A 16,027-nucleotide genomic window follows, 5' to 3' on the forward strand; every position below is an offset into this window, starting at 1 on the left:
TATGGATAACCGGTAGCGAGTTCAGTATCACCTGTATTAACACCATCATCCAAAGTCAACATTACACCCAATAATTTCCATCACATTTTATATGCCTAGTTTAGAGATTTTGTCTTCTGAAACAGAACTATTACTTTACACATATTTCAACAACATTATAATATTGGGTGACTGTAAACAACTTACCTGACATTTCCAGAAGCTGCTTATCATTTTTATACCATATAACGTATGGGCTTGGTGCCCCAACCACATCACACTTCATCTCTATGGAAGAGCTCATATTCACTGTTTGGTCTGTCAGATTCTGAAGCACCAATGGAGCCTGTTGAGCTGCAATAAATATCAGAAGAAACTTTACTCAGTCAATGTCTTTGTGAGTTGTCAAACACACATAAGTTTAGAACTGTAAAATGATAGCATGACATGAATAGAACTGAAAATTGAATTGAGGCAGGTGATTACTTCTTTAAACTAAGCCTGAAATCTGTTTATGTGCAAAATCTCTATTTGATACTAAATGGAGATGCTGCCAGTGGCTGCCCAAAATCAGGAAATGCTTCATTTCACAATGTCAGTATTCCTCACTGTAATAAGCACAAGTATTCACCAAAAAATAGTGGCACACGGGTTACATATGATACAACCCATCAATTCATGGCATTCTTTCTCACCTTCGACAGAAAGAGTCTTCATCATGCAGTGCCTTTCACCTGTCTTTTTATTCTGGGCTTCACAAAGATAGACTCCTTGATCTTGAAGAGATACATTGCCGAAGCATAACTCGATGGTGACATTTCCAGTCTTGTGACCAGAAATCATCCTCCAGGCCATCTCTTGTGCATCGCGTTTGAGGTCTTCACATGGGAGGATGGCAAGGTTGCCACGGCAGCTTTGGAGAATTGTGGGGTGGATCTTGTACCATTTTAGGTTCTCATACGTAAATCTGTCAGCTTTGCACTGAAGAGTTACATTATCCTTTTCAATGGGGTGGCCAGTAGGCTGCAAATTAATTTCAAGACCCTCTGAAAAATCAAGAATATTAATCCCATCAGTTGTTCTTTTTCTACAGAAATTCTGTAAAACACCAACTAAAATAATATTAAAGGAACTGAAATTTGCAGTCTCTTCCTGAATTCTAGTAACCATTTTTTGTTTGTTTTTCTAATGAAAGCCTTAATAATTTTGTTTTTCTTTTGAAATGCACATATATAATTAATGTTAACAAGCATAAGGCACTCAAGATATACTTTAATGCTCAAATATTAAACTAATTACCACCTTAATTATAAAATTATTTCCCTTATTTAGATTCAGTCACTCATATAATTTGATTTTTTTTTACTTTGTTCATGGGATGTGCGTATCACTGGCTAGACCAGCATTTATTGCCCACCCCTAATTGCCCTTGTTCAGAGGGCATTTAAGAGTCAATCAAATTACTGTGGGTCTGGAGTCACATGTAGACCAGACCTGATAGGATGGCAGAGTTCCTTCCCTAAAGGACATTAATGAAGCTATAAGGTTTTTACAACAATCGACAATGGTTTCATGGTCGTTATCAGACTTTTAGTTGCGGGTTTTTATTGAATTCAAATTCCTCCAGCTGCCATGCTAAGATTCAAACCCGGGTCCCAGAACATTACGCTGGGTCTTTGGAATACTAGTCCAGTGACAATACCATGTTGCGGCCGCCTCCCCCTGCACAGCATTAAGAGGCTTTAATTAGAAGACATTCTGCTTGGTCTGGTCACTCTAGCCAACACTATTTATGGGCCAAGCATTACAATGGCAGTATATAATAAATATACAAACCTGTAGCCAAGGGATGAAAACAATATTTTGCACCTGGCGGTCTTCAAATATTAAAAGGCATCTACACTTAGTCTTTTAATTATCATTCAATTAAGCGTTTTTTTAAATCAGCTAAATCAAAACCCTTTTCCCACTATTTTCATGCAATTGTAACTGCAACATTTTATGAACACAAGGTTTGTAAAGGGATTGTACATTAATCTAAGCAGTACTGTAAAAGCAGACCTGCTCACATATATATCTGCTACTTTAGTAAAACTTTAGTAAAATGTCACTGCTTCTTCAGCAAGGACCGGTTTCTGTAGCCCAATGAGGTCACATGAAATTGTTTTCTATGCAGGAGCTAAAGAGCTTCCCAAACAGTTCACATGTTGCAGTTTGACAGAAGAACTTTTTTAAATAAAAACTAGCTCAACTCTCCAGCGCGACTATGAAAAGAATTAACTTATTAATCAGAATTTTTACAAAAAGTGATTAACATTCTTGAATTGAAACGAAGGCAGTAAAAAATATTTTACAAAACAAATCACATTTGTACCTATCTCTTTTGAAGAAGTCAGTTTTTAACTTTTCAGTTGTTTCAGAAGGCCATGGCAGTTAGCAGAACATGGTGTGTTACTGGGTTAGTATGGGTTTCACGTTGCTAATAATTATTGCCAATCAGTGTTCTCATCAAGCTGTCTCTAGGACAGCGAATGATGCCTGCAGCTTATTTGTCTCTGCTATCCTAATGAGGCTAACAGGCCAATTTGCTGTGGTCCTGCTACAAGCCTCATTAGGCAAATGCACTGCATTTGGATTGCATTCTGATTTGGGTGCAATCCCAATTTCTAGACCATGCTTTTCAATGTAGGTGGGTGAGTAGATTATGGGTAAAGTTTTTAGCTCGGCGGGCGGGCGTGTGCTCAACCCGACCAAACATAAAATGATGCGTGATGACGTCGGGCATGCGTCCTGATGTCATCGTGCACTCACGCGATATTTGGGTCAGATATCTGGCAGCATGCCCACCGACAATTAAAAGGCCAATAAAGCCATTAAATGTTAATTAAAAGAAATTTTTCGCTGCCCATCCAACCTTATGGTTGGCGGGCAGACGAAAAGGCCAAGCCGTCTTTGAATTTTTTGGAAACCTCATCCACAGGTGGGATGAGGTTTCCAAAAGCAAATAAAAATCAAATAGAAACTTTATTTTTTCATTAATAACATGTCCCTGCTCATGTGACAGAGGCACATGAGGGGACGTTGCATTACATTTTTAAAAATTATATTTTTTCATCTATCATCATCTCCCTGAGGTAGCTCTCTGCTCTCTGATATTATGTAGTGCGCATTCATGTGCATGCACCAAGTTCGCGCTCGGCCCGCTTGCCCTCATCACTCCGTACCACACACGCAGCGCTCAGTGCTGCTCGCTCACATTTCATGCTGGGCGGGTCTTAACTGGCCCGCCAGTGTGAAATTGCCTTCCGGGCCCGATCATGGGCGGCGGTCAACTTCCCGACTGCCCCCGCCCACCTCTGCCGGGTCCGCACGCCAAGGGCAAAATTCTGCCTGTAAGTTTCTGCTCACCCGCAACCTATTCTTGTCTCCCAGACTACAAGTGGGAAAGTGACAGACTCCCTTCAATCATTATTGCAAGTGCCAATCCACCTAACAATAACAAGACGGAGGTGAGATCAGATGGGCTACAGGTCTACTTTTACAAATAAATGGGGCAGAATTTTGCCCTCGTCGGGCGGGCTCGACCTCTGCCCACGATCGGGACCAGTCTGTGATTTCACACTGGCAGGCCAATTAAGGCCCACCCAGTGTGAAACACGTGCTGCAGCGCTCAGCACTGCCTGTGTGGGGGGGAGGGGTAGGAGAGCGAGTGTGAACTTCGCGCATGCACACGCTGGAAAAGCTCCCGGAGGCACAGAGCTGTGACTCTGGCACATGAGCAGCGGCATGTTAGAAATAAGTATGAAAATTTTATTTTTAATGATGGAGTGAAACCTCATCCCACCTGTGGATGAGGTTTCGCAAAAAATGCAAAGGCCGCCTGGCCCTTTCGCCTGCCTGCCAACTGTAAGGTTGGACGAGCAGCGAAAAGTTTAAATCAATTGGATTGTTAATGGCCTTAATAGGCCTTTTAATTGTCGGCGGCTGCACTGCCGACTCCCGTGTGCGCCCGCCGACTGAAATATCGTGCGAGTGCGTGATGACATCGGGACGCTCACCCGACATCATCGCGTGTCATTTTACACTCGTTCGGGTCGGACGTACGCCCACCCAATAACCGAGAAATTCTGCCCATGCTATTTTTTTAAAAGGAGTTAAAAGATTTTTAAAAGAAGCCAACAATTGCTTTCAGTATTCTCCACTAGACTGAAAGTACAACACATGCTTATTTTTTAAGGTAAAAACAATACAGTGTTCTTTACAATCTTGGTATGAACATCAATCCCCACTGCCTGCACCACCACCTCACTCCATCCCCACAACCCCACCTTTCAATATCTTTTAAGATTGGAATGGTGACCCTTATCTCATTTCAATCCCTTTGTTTAAAATTTTTAAGTAGATTTTAGGGATTTACACTTCCAATGCAGGGCTTCAGGTACAGAGATAAGCGCAACCCATATGACCTTCCATTCATTAACTGTAATGGGTAAAAATTCTGCAGAACCATGGGCCTGCAATAATTGTCATGTTAGGACTGCTAATTTGTGAAATCTGCCCTTTCTTACTTTGACTTATTAAAGTGAGCTTGAATAGATGAAAATGACACATTCACAATTTGAGTTATCTATTGTAAAGTTATTTGTAACAATGAGCTTATTCACTGTACAACTTAATCCTTGATGCATAAACAACAGCCTCTCCAGCTTTACTGTATACCATACAAGTTTTCTGTTTTCGATCATTTAGTTGTCAAATCTCAAAGTTCAATTCTGAGCAGACCCTTTAATCTCTCCATGGGATTTGTTCTACTGAGATGCTGCAGTAGACATGCCGTACTTACTGGTTACATGAAAGAAGATAACCCTCTCATCTTGTCCCACTTTGTTAATAGCCCGACATCTGTACATAGCACAGACATTTGCTGCCTGAATCACAAGGGTACTGACCATCTAGTAGGAAACATCAGAAAAATGATACCATATCAATAACAAATTCACAGAAGTGAGCTCAGTTATCAGTATACCTTCCAACCAAAGGAGTGCATACTAAAAGGAATACTTAAAAGCAATAAATTAAAATATAAGACTTGAAACACTAATAATTAATTCTAGCTAAACATTAGGTTGCACTATTTAGCTTTTTTTAAAGACTACTGAGTAAATATTGCTGGTTAACTTAATATATTTATTAAATTAGTGGTATATAAAATTGATTGTCTTTAATCAGCTATTTTTTAATAGTTAATTCACCTTATGCTTCCCTTCAAGAAACATGATCCGAGGCTCCATAATTTCAATCTTGTTGTTGCCATCACTGTCCGAAATGTTCTTCCAGTTTTTATTTTCATGTGACTTAGAGGAGGTTCCCAATTCTCCTTGTGAGCTATCGGAAAGGAATTGACATCAATGCATCTTTATTAGATCATGCCTCCAAATTTAAAAAAATGTGTATGAAAAATATGTGCGTTTCTAGCGAATCATAGGCTGAATTTTATGTGCCCTCAGCAGATGTGTTTCCCGTGGGCGGGGGGGGGCACGTAAGATGGGATGGGGGCCCATCCCACCACCTCCCCTCACACCCTGGAGCTCATCCCCATGATACGGGGTGGGGAGTAGGGGTGGGGGGGGTGGTGGGTGGGTGAGGGGGTGGTGCAGACATGTGCTGAAAGCCCATCTGCCACGATAAAATGACCATTTAAGGGTGAATTAGGCTTGTTATCAAGCCTATTGACTCTAATAATACGCTGCTATAAAATGTTTGGCATGAGCGGCAAGGTGGGAGCGGAAAGCCTGATTTTTAACCTGAAATATTGAAGTGCGGGAAAGAAAGGGGGGCACTCTTCAGGGGCTTCCTTTTGTCGATCACAGGGTGGCCTCTCTTAGAATGAATGCCCCCTTTCTCCCTACCTGCTCCCTCTCCTAAATCCACCCTTTCCCACTCATCGCCCCATCCCTAACATTCCCAAACCCTCCAGGCCCAAGACCCAGGATTTATCTTCTTCAGGGATCCTAAGGGCAGAATTTTGCCCTAGGTTGGCGGGCGGGCAGCCAAACTCTGCCGCTGAAGTGGGCCCCACTGCCATTTTGAGTGGGCGGGCCAATTAAGGCCCGCCCAGCGGCCTGCCCAACGGGAAGCGCTATGCACTTCCTGTGCGGTGGGGGGAGGGTGCTCTTTCATGCATGTGTGCGAAAGAACGCACTGCTTCCCTGATACTAAGTCCTGTCTCAAGGAGATCAATGAAAGTTTTACAAACTTAAAAAATAGAAAAATAAAAAAATTATTAACATTTCCCCCTCATGTGACAATGTCACACGAGATGGGACATGTTAATAAATATCACATAAAATTTATTCAACATTTTTAAAGCGGACATGAAACCTCATCCCGCCAGTGGATGAGGTTTTATGTTTTTTCTATTGCCCGTTGGGGCTCCTGGCCTGCTCCTGTCAATGGCCTTAATTGGGGGCGGGGTGTGATGCCATAAGACCATAAGACCATAAGCCGTAGGAGCAGAAGTAGGCCATTTGGCCCATTGAGTCTGCTCTGCCATTCAATGAGATCATGCCTGATCTGATAATCCTCAACTCCACTTTCCTGCCTTTTCCTCATAACCCTTGATTCCCTTACTGATTAAAAATCTGTCTATCTCAGCCTTGAATATACTTAACGACGCAACTTCTACAGCCCTCTGCGGTAAAGAATTCCACAGATTCACTACCCTCTAAAAGGAGAAATTCCTCCTCATCTCTGTCTTAAATGGGCGACCCCTTACTCTGAGATTATGACCTCTGGTCCTACACTCTCCCATAAGGGGAAACAACCTCTCAGCATCTACCCTGTCAAGCCCCCTAAGAATCTTATATGTTTCAATTAGTTCACCCCTTATTCTTCTAAACTCCAATGAGTACAGGCCCAACCTACTCAACTTCACCTCATAAGAAAATCCCTCCATGCCTGGGATCAACCTAGTGAACCTTCTCTGGACTGCCTCCAATGCCAGTATATCTGTCCTTAGATAAGGGGACCAAAACTGTTCACAGTTTCTAGGTGTGGTTTGACTAGTGCCTTGTATAGTTTTAACAAGATTTCCCTATTTTTATAGTCCATTCCCTTTGAAATAAAGGCCAACATTCCATTTACCTTCCCTATTCCCTGTTGAACTTGTATTAGCTCTTTGGGATTCATGCACATTCACACTCACGCCAATTACCCACCGCCAGCCACTACTCCCCATCCCCCATCCCCATATTATTCAGTCCAATGTGTCTGTTCTTCTACTACCTCAGTGAGTCAATGTACTGCCTGGTGTGAAACTGGAATATGCAGATCAGTGAAGCCCTTATCTCTATCCTGGGTCTGCACTTTTAGCAGATCTCAGATAGGCAAGCAATGCGAATTTTATAACTGGCCTCGATATTCCTGTGGAATAACCAGGATTGCCTTCTTGATAACTATGTGGATGTCAAAGGTGGTGAGGATTGTGATACCCCTTTAACGCCAGCAGTTGAATAGCTTGTTGGCACTCACTCTGGCCTCACAAATGGAATGTTACCATGTGAGAGGTGTTACCCAAAAGAAGCTAAGCTCTTGGAGAAATGAGAAAGTGTTTTGTACTGAGCAAGTTAATAAAAGTGTATTTGGCTAATGTAATTAGACAGTATTTGAAAATATCTCTCTTACATTGAACTAGTCAGGACAGAATGTTGACTTGTTAGCTGACTTTACTATGACATTGACAGAGCGTGCCACCTTCATGTTAAAGATTCTGTAAACATTTGAAATAAGGCTTTGCCAAACAAACAAGGAAGTAATGTAATTCAAATTGGAATCCATTACTGGGTCACTTGCAAGTATCGTTATTTCAATGAAATTGAAGTCCATCTCTTCTAGCATGTCTTTTCCCAACCAAAAAAAGAAAGGCTTGCAAAACAGTTTTTCTTAAAAACAAATGACCTTTAATACATATATAATATGTTATATATATAGCAATAACAAATATAGAAATAATCTCAAAATATTATTCAACCTCCTTAAGTGATTTCCAATTAGGATGTATAGAAGGAAATAACTATTTTTGGAAGCAAGGCTTTGATAAATGAAGCTTGTTGCCAGAGATAATTCAACTTCTGAGGAAGATAAGGAGACAGAGAAACCTCTGCAGTCCTCAGTAAGATTCTTGCATCCGTGATTGGAAAGGGAAAACAATGGGGGTGGTGGAGGAAAGAGCTAGTGGAAGTTAGTGGCCAAACAAACAACAGGAAAGCAGATTGCCCAGGATTGTCATGCAGGAAGTCTACCGGACCTTCTGCTGAGCCAAGATAAGAGAGGCCTCTTGGGCCTAGTGTGGGAGGCTGTCATTCATTCTGAGCATCAATCAACATACTTCCTCTAGAATGAATGCATCTTGCATAGACACACAGAGTCAGATTTTGTTTATGAGTTCAATTGCTGCATAGTACAAGTTACGATTTTACAAGTTGGTGGCTATTGAAATACTGGGTGTGTGTCTTGTGAAGTACTAAAGGGTCTGTAGCACCTCAGTTCACAAATCATTTATTAGGTTTTATTACATCAATAAGTCTGTTGAACCTGCTCCTTATTTATTTCCCATTGCCCTACTTATGATATATATATTTTATATGTATAAATGTATATGTATCACACATATAGATGCACCTTAATGCTTCACTTTAGAAATATTTCACAAACAACGTATTCAATAAGTTGATAAATGGAAAATGTATGATCACCACCACCTAGTCTTGGGATGCACAATAAATCGAGAACAATAAATTAGCATGTATTTTTTAATCTTCATAAGTGGATCAATTATTAATGACAATATATTATTAATTACTTACTGGTGGAGGAAGCTACAGTTCTCTGCAGGCTGCCATTCCCACATAATCCTGTTGGGAGCAGGAATGCCATAGACAGTGCAAGTTAGAGTCTGCCTGCTTCCATAGCTGTAAAAGTCAGTGTGTGTAGCTACAGCTTTTTCATGAATCTTTGGCGGAACTGCAAAAAAACATTAAAAACACATTTTCAGAAATTACTTGATCTTGCGAATAAACATTCAATATGTTGAATACAGCGGCCTATTGGGTATGGTACTGGATAAGCAACTCAAAAGTCCTCAGTGCAAATTCTACCATTGGAAAGTATAAAATAAAGACAGAAAATGCTAGAAAAACTCAGCAGGTCTATCAGCATCAGTGGAGAGAGAAACAGAGTTAATGTTTCGAGTCTGCATGACTTTCTTCAGGAAATTATGAAATTGAATTCAATAAATGCTTTAATATTTGGGCTATATCTGGGCTAATACCAGAAAAAATACCGTGAAAACTGCTGAATTGCTATGAACACCCAACTGGTTCACTAATGTGTTTCAGGGAAGGGACCATGCCATTCCTAACTGCTCTGATCTTTACATGATCCCACATTATGCTATTTATTTTTAATGACCTCAGGACAACTAGGGTTGTGCAATTAATACTGTCTTGCTGGTGTTGCTCAAAGCACAAGATTAAATAAAAAAAGGTCTTAAAATAGTTTTTTTTCTCTTTAATGGGAGGTTGACATCACTGGCAAAGACAATATTTGTTGCCCATCCCAATCTTGAACTGAGTGGCTTGTTACGCCATTTCTGAGTGCAGTTAAAAGTCAACCACATTACTGTGGGTCTGGAGTCACATGTAGGCCAGGCCAGACGAATATGGCAGATTTCCTTCCCTAAAGAATATTCATGAACCAGATGAATTTTTACAACTATTGATTATAGTTTCATGGTCATCATCACTAAGACTTGACCTTCAGTTCCAGATTTCTTTTAAATTAATTCAATTTAAATTGCACTAGATTCAGTGGTGGGATTTGGGCCCATGTGCCCAGAGCATTAGCTTGGGTCTCTGGATTAATAGTTCACTGAGGTTAACACTACACCATCATCTCCCCAGTTTAAACTGACTGGCAGATGTGAGATTGTAGAAAGGCAGCCGATCTGCCACCACCCTTAGGTGTCCAAATCAAAATTGAATTCCATCGCCATTTTATATCTGGTGCTTTGTGGAATAAAAACATAAGCCCATAAGCATTGAACCGAGCCATAAATTCAAGACAGCCTATCAAATTTACAATTAAAGATGCATTCACACTTTCATAACTTAAATGAATATCCTTGTCAAGTTTCCTGCCACAAGGAGACCTAGCCATTTCTTTTCCTGCATATGTAAATTTATATACCAGAAAGAAAGTATTGATTGCATGCAGTATGAATTTAATAGTAAAGCCTTTATTCCATATTGAAATGGCATGGTGAAACCTCATGGACAAGTGTCTTTGCAATGAGTTCCAATACTGACAAAAATCTCAGTATAGCTTTTGCATACAAACCATCTTCAGCTCCAATACTTGTCAAAACTGCAAAGCCTCTAACCTCTTTTAGTCTTTCCTTCCTCCTATAATCTATTTGCTTTAAAAACTAAAAAAAGGTCCTGATTTACCTTATCTTTTCTCCTATCTTGGTGGTGCCCTTACACTAATGACTTTGGCCTTTCGCCTGAAATCCTTCAATTAAAAAAAAAATGCCTGTGATTACAGAATTTTGCATTTCTTACCATTTACTATGAGTTGGATTGTGTGACGCTGCTCCTCTTTTGTCATTGGATTCCTAAGTATAATTGTGTAATTCCCAGCATCTTTCTCAGTCACATCACTGATCAACAATGTATATCCAACTTGCTTTATCCTATAGTGCGCTTGATCCTTACTAATTGGCCTTCCATTCTTGGTCCTAAAAAAACAAACCATTAGAAACATTTGTGAAGCATACTGCAGTAAGGCCTTTTAAGCATTAATAGAGCAGCCATTAGAAAATGGCTAAAAAATGTGTGCAGCATTATGGCAATAATAAACAATGCAGTGTGTTTATCATTGAATAAGCAATTGATGATTTGATTAAGCACAAAATATATTGGAATTATTTGTACGGTTTTATTACTTGCTTTTTTCTAATATTGGTGATTTTAAGAATGTACGTTTTACCATGAAATTGTTTACCACACATAAAGAGGCAATGTAATTATTTAAATTATCTAACAAGCAGCAATAATGCATATTTATAATAGATTCAGAAGTTACTGATCTAATATCACATTTTAAAATCTCTGAAATTCTTACAAAAATTATTCTTGATTCTTTTTTGCATATTATTGGTGGACTCTGCCAAAAATGTTCAAGTCTTGAAAACCAGTTCAGGAGTTCACTGTTCAATTTAATGCACTCTGTTTCAGCACAGTAATTACTCAAAGACAACCACTATTGAATGTAAATATGCCAATATTAATCATAAAATTGACAATTATATGTAGTAGAATAAATGTTAGTAATGCTCTACTTTATATAACTGAAATTATGATAAGGTATTCCTAAAAAGTAACTCTTTGTTTCTTTGTATCATTTATTTAGTAATTACCATTTCATTTCTGGTTGGGGATAGGCTGAAACCTTCACTGGAATTTTGACATTCCTTTCTTTCAGCACTGCCTCGACTATCGACCCGGCTTTGTGATCTATGAAGATGAAGGGTCTGTCTGAAAGCACATAATGAAAACAAAGTCAGATCCTAAAAGCTAGTGTTCTTATTGAAAACACGAGGTTTGGAAATCTCTGAGCACCAGAAGAACTGACACTGTTTGTGTAAGGCAGCATTCTTCATTATATTTGTATGAGCAAGTTGGGAAAACAAATCTTAACGTTCAGCAAAAGTGTGTGAAAATTAGGCATCCAGCATTGTCAAAATGGTATGAAGAATGCTAAGTCATCATTATAAGGAACATTTATTTTGCCAGGAATTTCATTCTCCAAACAAGCACTGGAGCCCTTCCTTAATGCTAAAAAGTCAATTTTTCAGCTGACATTAAAACAGCATTAGCTCATTCTCTTTATTGCCCTGTCTTTAGTTGAGGTAAAATTGAGTTCCAGACTAGGGTATTTCCTGATTTTTCTGTTAATTCCGCCTCATCTTTTCCCCTCTCCTGATGACACACCCTGTCAGGGAACAGGTATATGGGTGCCAATCCCCTTCATGTCCCTCACTCAAATAGTCATTTTTCATTTGTGAGTGTAAAATGGGAGCATCCATAAGTTTTTTTGGTGGGTATATCATTGACAATTCCAATCCAAGTTTCACAATATGAAAGGCTGGGATTTGAATTCATAATTACTGGGTTCCTACTCCAGCACCATGACCAATAGACTACTTTTATTATTCATTCATGGAATGTGGCCATTGCTAACATTTATTGTCCTTCCTGAATTGCCCTTGAGAAGATAGTGGTGAGTCGCCTTGTTGAACTACTGCAGTCCATATGGTGTAGGCACACCCACAGTGCTGTTAAGTAGGGAGTTCCAGGATTTTGACCCAGTGAACGTGAAGGAGCTGCATTATAGTTACACGTTAGGATGATGTGTGACTTGGAGGGGCGCTTATAAGTGGTGATGTTCCCATGCGTCTGCTGCCTTGGTTCTGATAGGTGGGAGAGGTTGCGAGTTTAGAAGGAGCTGTTGAAGGAACCACAGAGAGTTGTTGCACTGTATCTTATAGGCCATGGTGCACCAGCGGTGGGGGAATTGAATGTTTAATGTAGTGAATAGGGTGCTGATCAAGTGGGCTGTTCTTTTCTGGATGATGTTGAGTGATGTTGAAACTGCTCTCACTCTGGCAAGTGGAGAGTATTCCATCACACTCCTGACTTGTTTCTTGTAGATAGTGGAAAGGGTTTTGGGAGGCATGAGATGAGTTACTGACCACAGAATTCCCAGCCTGTGACCTGTTCTAGGAGCTACATTACTTGTATGGCTTGTCCAATTAGGATCCATGTTAACAATAGCCCCCAGGATGTTCATGGTGGGGGTTTCAGCGATGGTAACACTGTTGAATGTCGGGTGAAGTGGTTAATTTCTCCCTTGTTGGAAATGGCCATTACCTGACACTTATGTGGTACAAATCATACATGCCACTTATCAGCCCAGGCTGAATGCTGTCCAAGTCATGCTGCATGTGGGCACAGACTGCTTCATTATCTGAGAAGTTCTGAATGGAGCTAAACATGGTGCAGTCATCAGCAAACTCCCCCACTTCTGTCCTTATGATGGAGAGAAGGCTATTGATGGGGTGCTGAAGATGGTTGGGCCTAAGATCTCTAAGCCCTGAGGAACTCCTTCAGCGATGCCCTGGGGCTGAAAGATTAGCCTCCAACAACTAGAACCAGCTACCTTGTTCAAGGTATGACTCCAGTCAATGGAGAGATTTGCCCCAATTACCACTGACTGCAACTTTACCAGGGTTCCTTAATGCCACACTCAGCCAAATGCTGTCTTGATGTCAAAACAGTCACTCTCACTTCAACTATGGAATTCACCTTTTAAATCCACAACTAAAGAATGTAATGAGGTCTGAAGCTGAGCAGTCCTGACAGAAAGCAAACTGAGCATGAGTGAGCAGATTATTGGTGAGTAAATGCCATTTGATAGCACTGTCTGACCCCTTCCATCGCTTTACTGATAATTGAAAATATACAGATGGGAGGGTGAATGTGTTGAATTGGATTTGTCCTGCTTTTTGTGGGCAGTTTTTCACTTTCTCAAGTGGGTGCCAGTGGAGTAGGTCTACTGGAACAGCATTGCTAGAGGCACTGCTACCTCTAGAGCACAAGTCTTCAGTCCTACTACTGGGTTGTTGTTATTAGGGCCCATAGCTTTTGCTCTAAGTATCGCACTCAGCAAATCCTTGATATCATGTGTTGTGAGTGAATTAAATTGGCTGAAGGCTGGCATCTGCGATGCGCAGACCTCAAGAGGAGGCAAAGTTGGATGATCTGCTCAGCACTTCTGGCCGAAGATGATTGCAAATTCTTTGGCTTTGTTTTTTGCACTAATTTGCTGGGTTCTGTCATCACTGAGGGTGGGGGTGCTCATGGAACCTCCTACTCCTGTTAGTTGTTGAGTTGTCCACCACCAGTCATGACTTGATGTCACAGGACTGTCACAGAGTCAGCTCTCCCCTCATACCTATGTAACTGGCTTTGTTTAAAATTAAGATTCATGTTTTGAACTCAAGTAATATGGAATTCAATCGTATTATGTTCACCTTTTTCCAACGGATCTTTTACTGTGAGATTACTAACTAACCCTGCCTTATTGTGCAATACTAGATCTAAAGTTTTATTGTTAATTTGTCCCATAATGTATTGTTGCAGAAAGCTGTCACAAAAGCATTCTACAAATTCAACTTCTAGGCCACCTTTGCCAATTTTCTTGCCCAGTACATATAACAATTAAAGTCCTCCACAATTTTTACATTGCATTTGTTTCAATTCCAATTGTTCTAAGCTCCAATTATTTCTTGCATAATGCTCTGGTCCTATTAGAAGGCCTATAATCTACTCCCACCTATGTTTTCTGACTCTTGCTATTCCTAATTCCTAATCTACTTCCTGATCTTCTGAGCAAGAAGATCACTACTTACTACTGTCCTTACATCATCCTTTATTATCAGGGCCACTCTTCCTCCTATTCCAACTTGTCCAACTTTTTGAAATGTTGTGAATATGTATTTCCCAATCTTGGTCACCTTGTAATCATTGGCTAGATTTTACGTAGCATTGTGGTTCCTAACCACCCCACCCACACGCCCCCAGCTAAAAAGCCAACAGCTGCTCCACAGCAATTCATGCTGGGAGCAGCATTAATTGCTCTGTGGCGAAATGTCTGTTCCTATCCCAGGAGAAAGTCCCAGCCTAGAGAGCTGCTGGCCAATCAGATGGCCATCAGCCCTGTAGTCCCAGCAGTGCCAGGCAGAACCGGTGGTCGCTGCTGGGACTACAGGCAGTCACAAGGAAGAGGAGCCTGCACTTTAAGTCCAGGGCATCACCTGGGCCAGGCTCGCAGGCCCCAGCAAAGTGGGTGAGGGGGCTGGGGACCAGGTCTGAGAGGGCAGGGGGAGGGTAAAGGAGAAGTATAAACTTGGGGGTTACATTCAATGGTGACTGGTGAGAATATGGAACTTGCTAGCACAGGGAGTGTTTGAAGCAGAAAGTATAGACGCATTAAGGGAAATTATAGAGGATTATGATGATAGATTTAGATGAGAAAAGATGGGAGGAAGCTTGAGTTAACATAAACACTGGCATGGACTGGTTGAACTGAATGGCCTGTCCAGGCTGCATACCCTGTGTATCCTATGTAAACTGGGCTAGGATGAAGGTACTGGCACATTGTATAAAGGGCTGTGGACTGGGTTTTAAACTGAAAGGTGGGGGCGATGGTGGGGTGTGCAGAGGGTTCAAATGAAGGGAAAATTAGAAATCTAAAGAGAAAAGCTGAGACAATAGTACGGTGCAGCAATTTAGGTAAAGGCATGATAATGCTTTATTCCCTTTTCGCTCATATGCTTGTCTAGTTTCCTCTATAGGTAAAGAAGATTCTTCTGAAATCCCTATTGGATTTTTAGATGACTATCTTCTATTAATGGCCTCTAGTTATGCTCTTCAGCACCAGAGGAAACATTTTCCCTGTATCCACTCAGAATTTTATAACTTTAAGGACATCTATCAGGTCACCCCTCAGCCTTCCATTTTCAAGAGAGAAGAGACCCAACCTATCACTCCTTTCCTGATAAGTATACCCACACATTTCTGTATCAGCCTTGAAAATCTTCTCTGCAGCCTCTCCCGCACCTCTAAATCCTTTATGCAGTAATGTATGTGTGGTCTCACCTCAATGTTTGATACAGGTTTAGCATAACTTCCCTACTTTTCAATTCTATTCATCTAGAAGTAAAACCAAGTACTCAGTTAGCTTTTCTTATGGCCATGGCACACATTTTAACGATTGATGTCTTAGTATTCCGAGATCTCTTTGTTTCTCTACCTCACCTAGCCTTGCATCTTCCAAGTAATAAGTTAACTCCCTAGTCTTCCGACCAAAATGTACTAGCTCACATTTATTTGTGCTAACTTCATTTGCCAATTATTTGCCCATTTAC

The 16,027-nt window shown here is 40.7% G+C and overlaps 1 protein-coding gene across 1 annotated transcript in view; it reads right to left on the minus strand.

Moving 5' to 3' along the window:
• kdr (kinase insert domain receptor (a type III receptor tyrosine kinase)) overlaps positions 1 to 16,027 on the minus strand; it is an 80,738-nt gene that overhangs the window by 39,206 nt on the left and 25,505 nt on the right. Inside the window, exons 8-14 of the mRNA XM_078547963.1 lie at positions 11,456 to 11,573; positions 10,599 to 10,774; positions 8,844 to 9,000; positions 5,232 to 5,364; positions 4,823 to 4,931; positions 675 to 1,025; positions 187 to 333 (exon numbers count right to left, since the gene is read on the minus strand). Coding sequence (XP_078404089.1) covers positions 187 to 333; positions 675 to 1,025; positions 4,823 to 4,931; positions 5,232 to 5,364; positions 8,844 to 9,000; positions 10,599 to 10,774; positions 11,456 to 11,573 — 1,191 coding nt within the window. The remainder of the gene's footprint in view (positions 1 to 186; positions 334 to 674; positions 1,026 to 4,822; positions 4,932 to 5,231; positions 5,365 to 8,843; positions 9,001 to 10,598; positions 10,775 to 11,455; positions 11,574 to 16,027) is intronic.

This window comes from Cetorhinus maximus, chromosome 1 (genome assembly GCF_964194155.1).
Source record: "Cetorhinus maximus chromosome 1, sCetMax3.hap1.1, whole genome shotgun sequence".
Classification (NCBI taxonomy): Eukaryota; Metazoa; Chordata; class Chondrichthyes; order Lamniformes; family Cetorhinidae; genus Cetorhinus; species Cetorhinus maximus.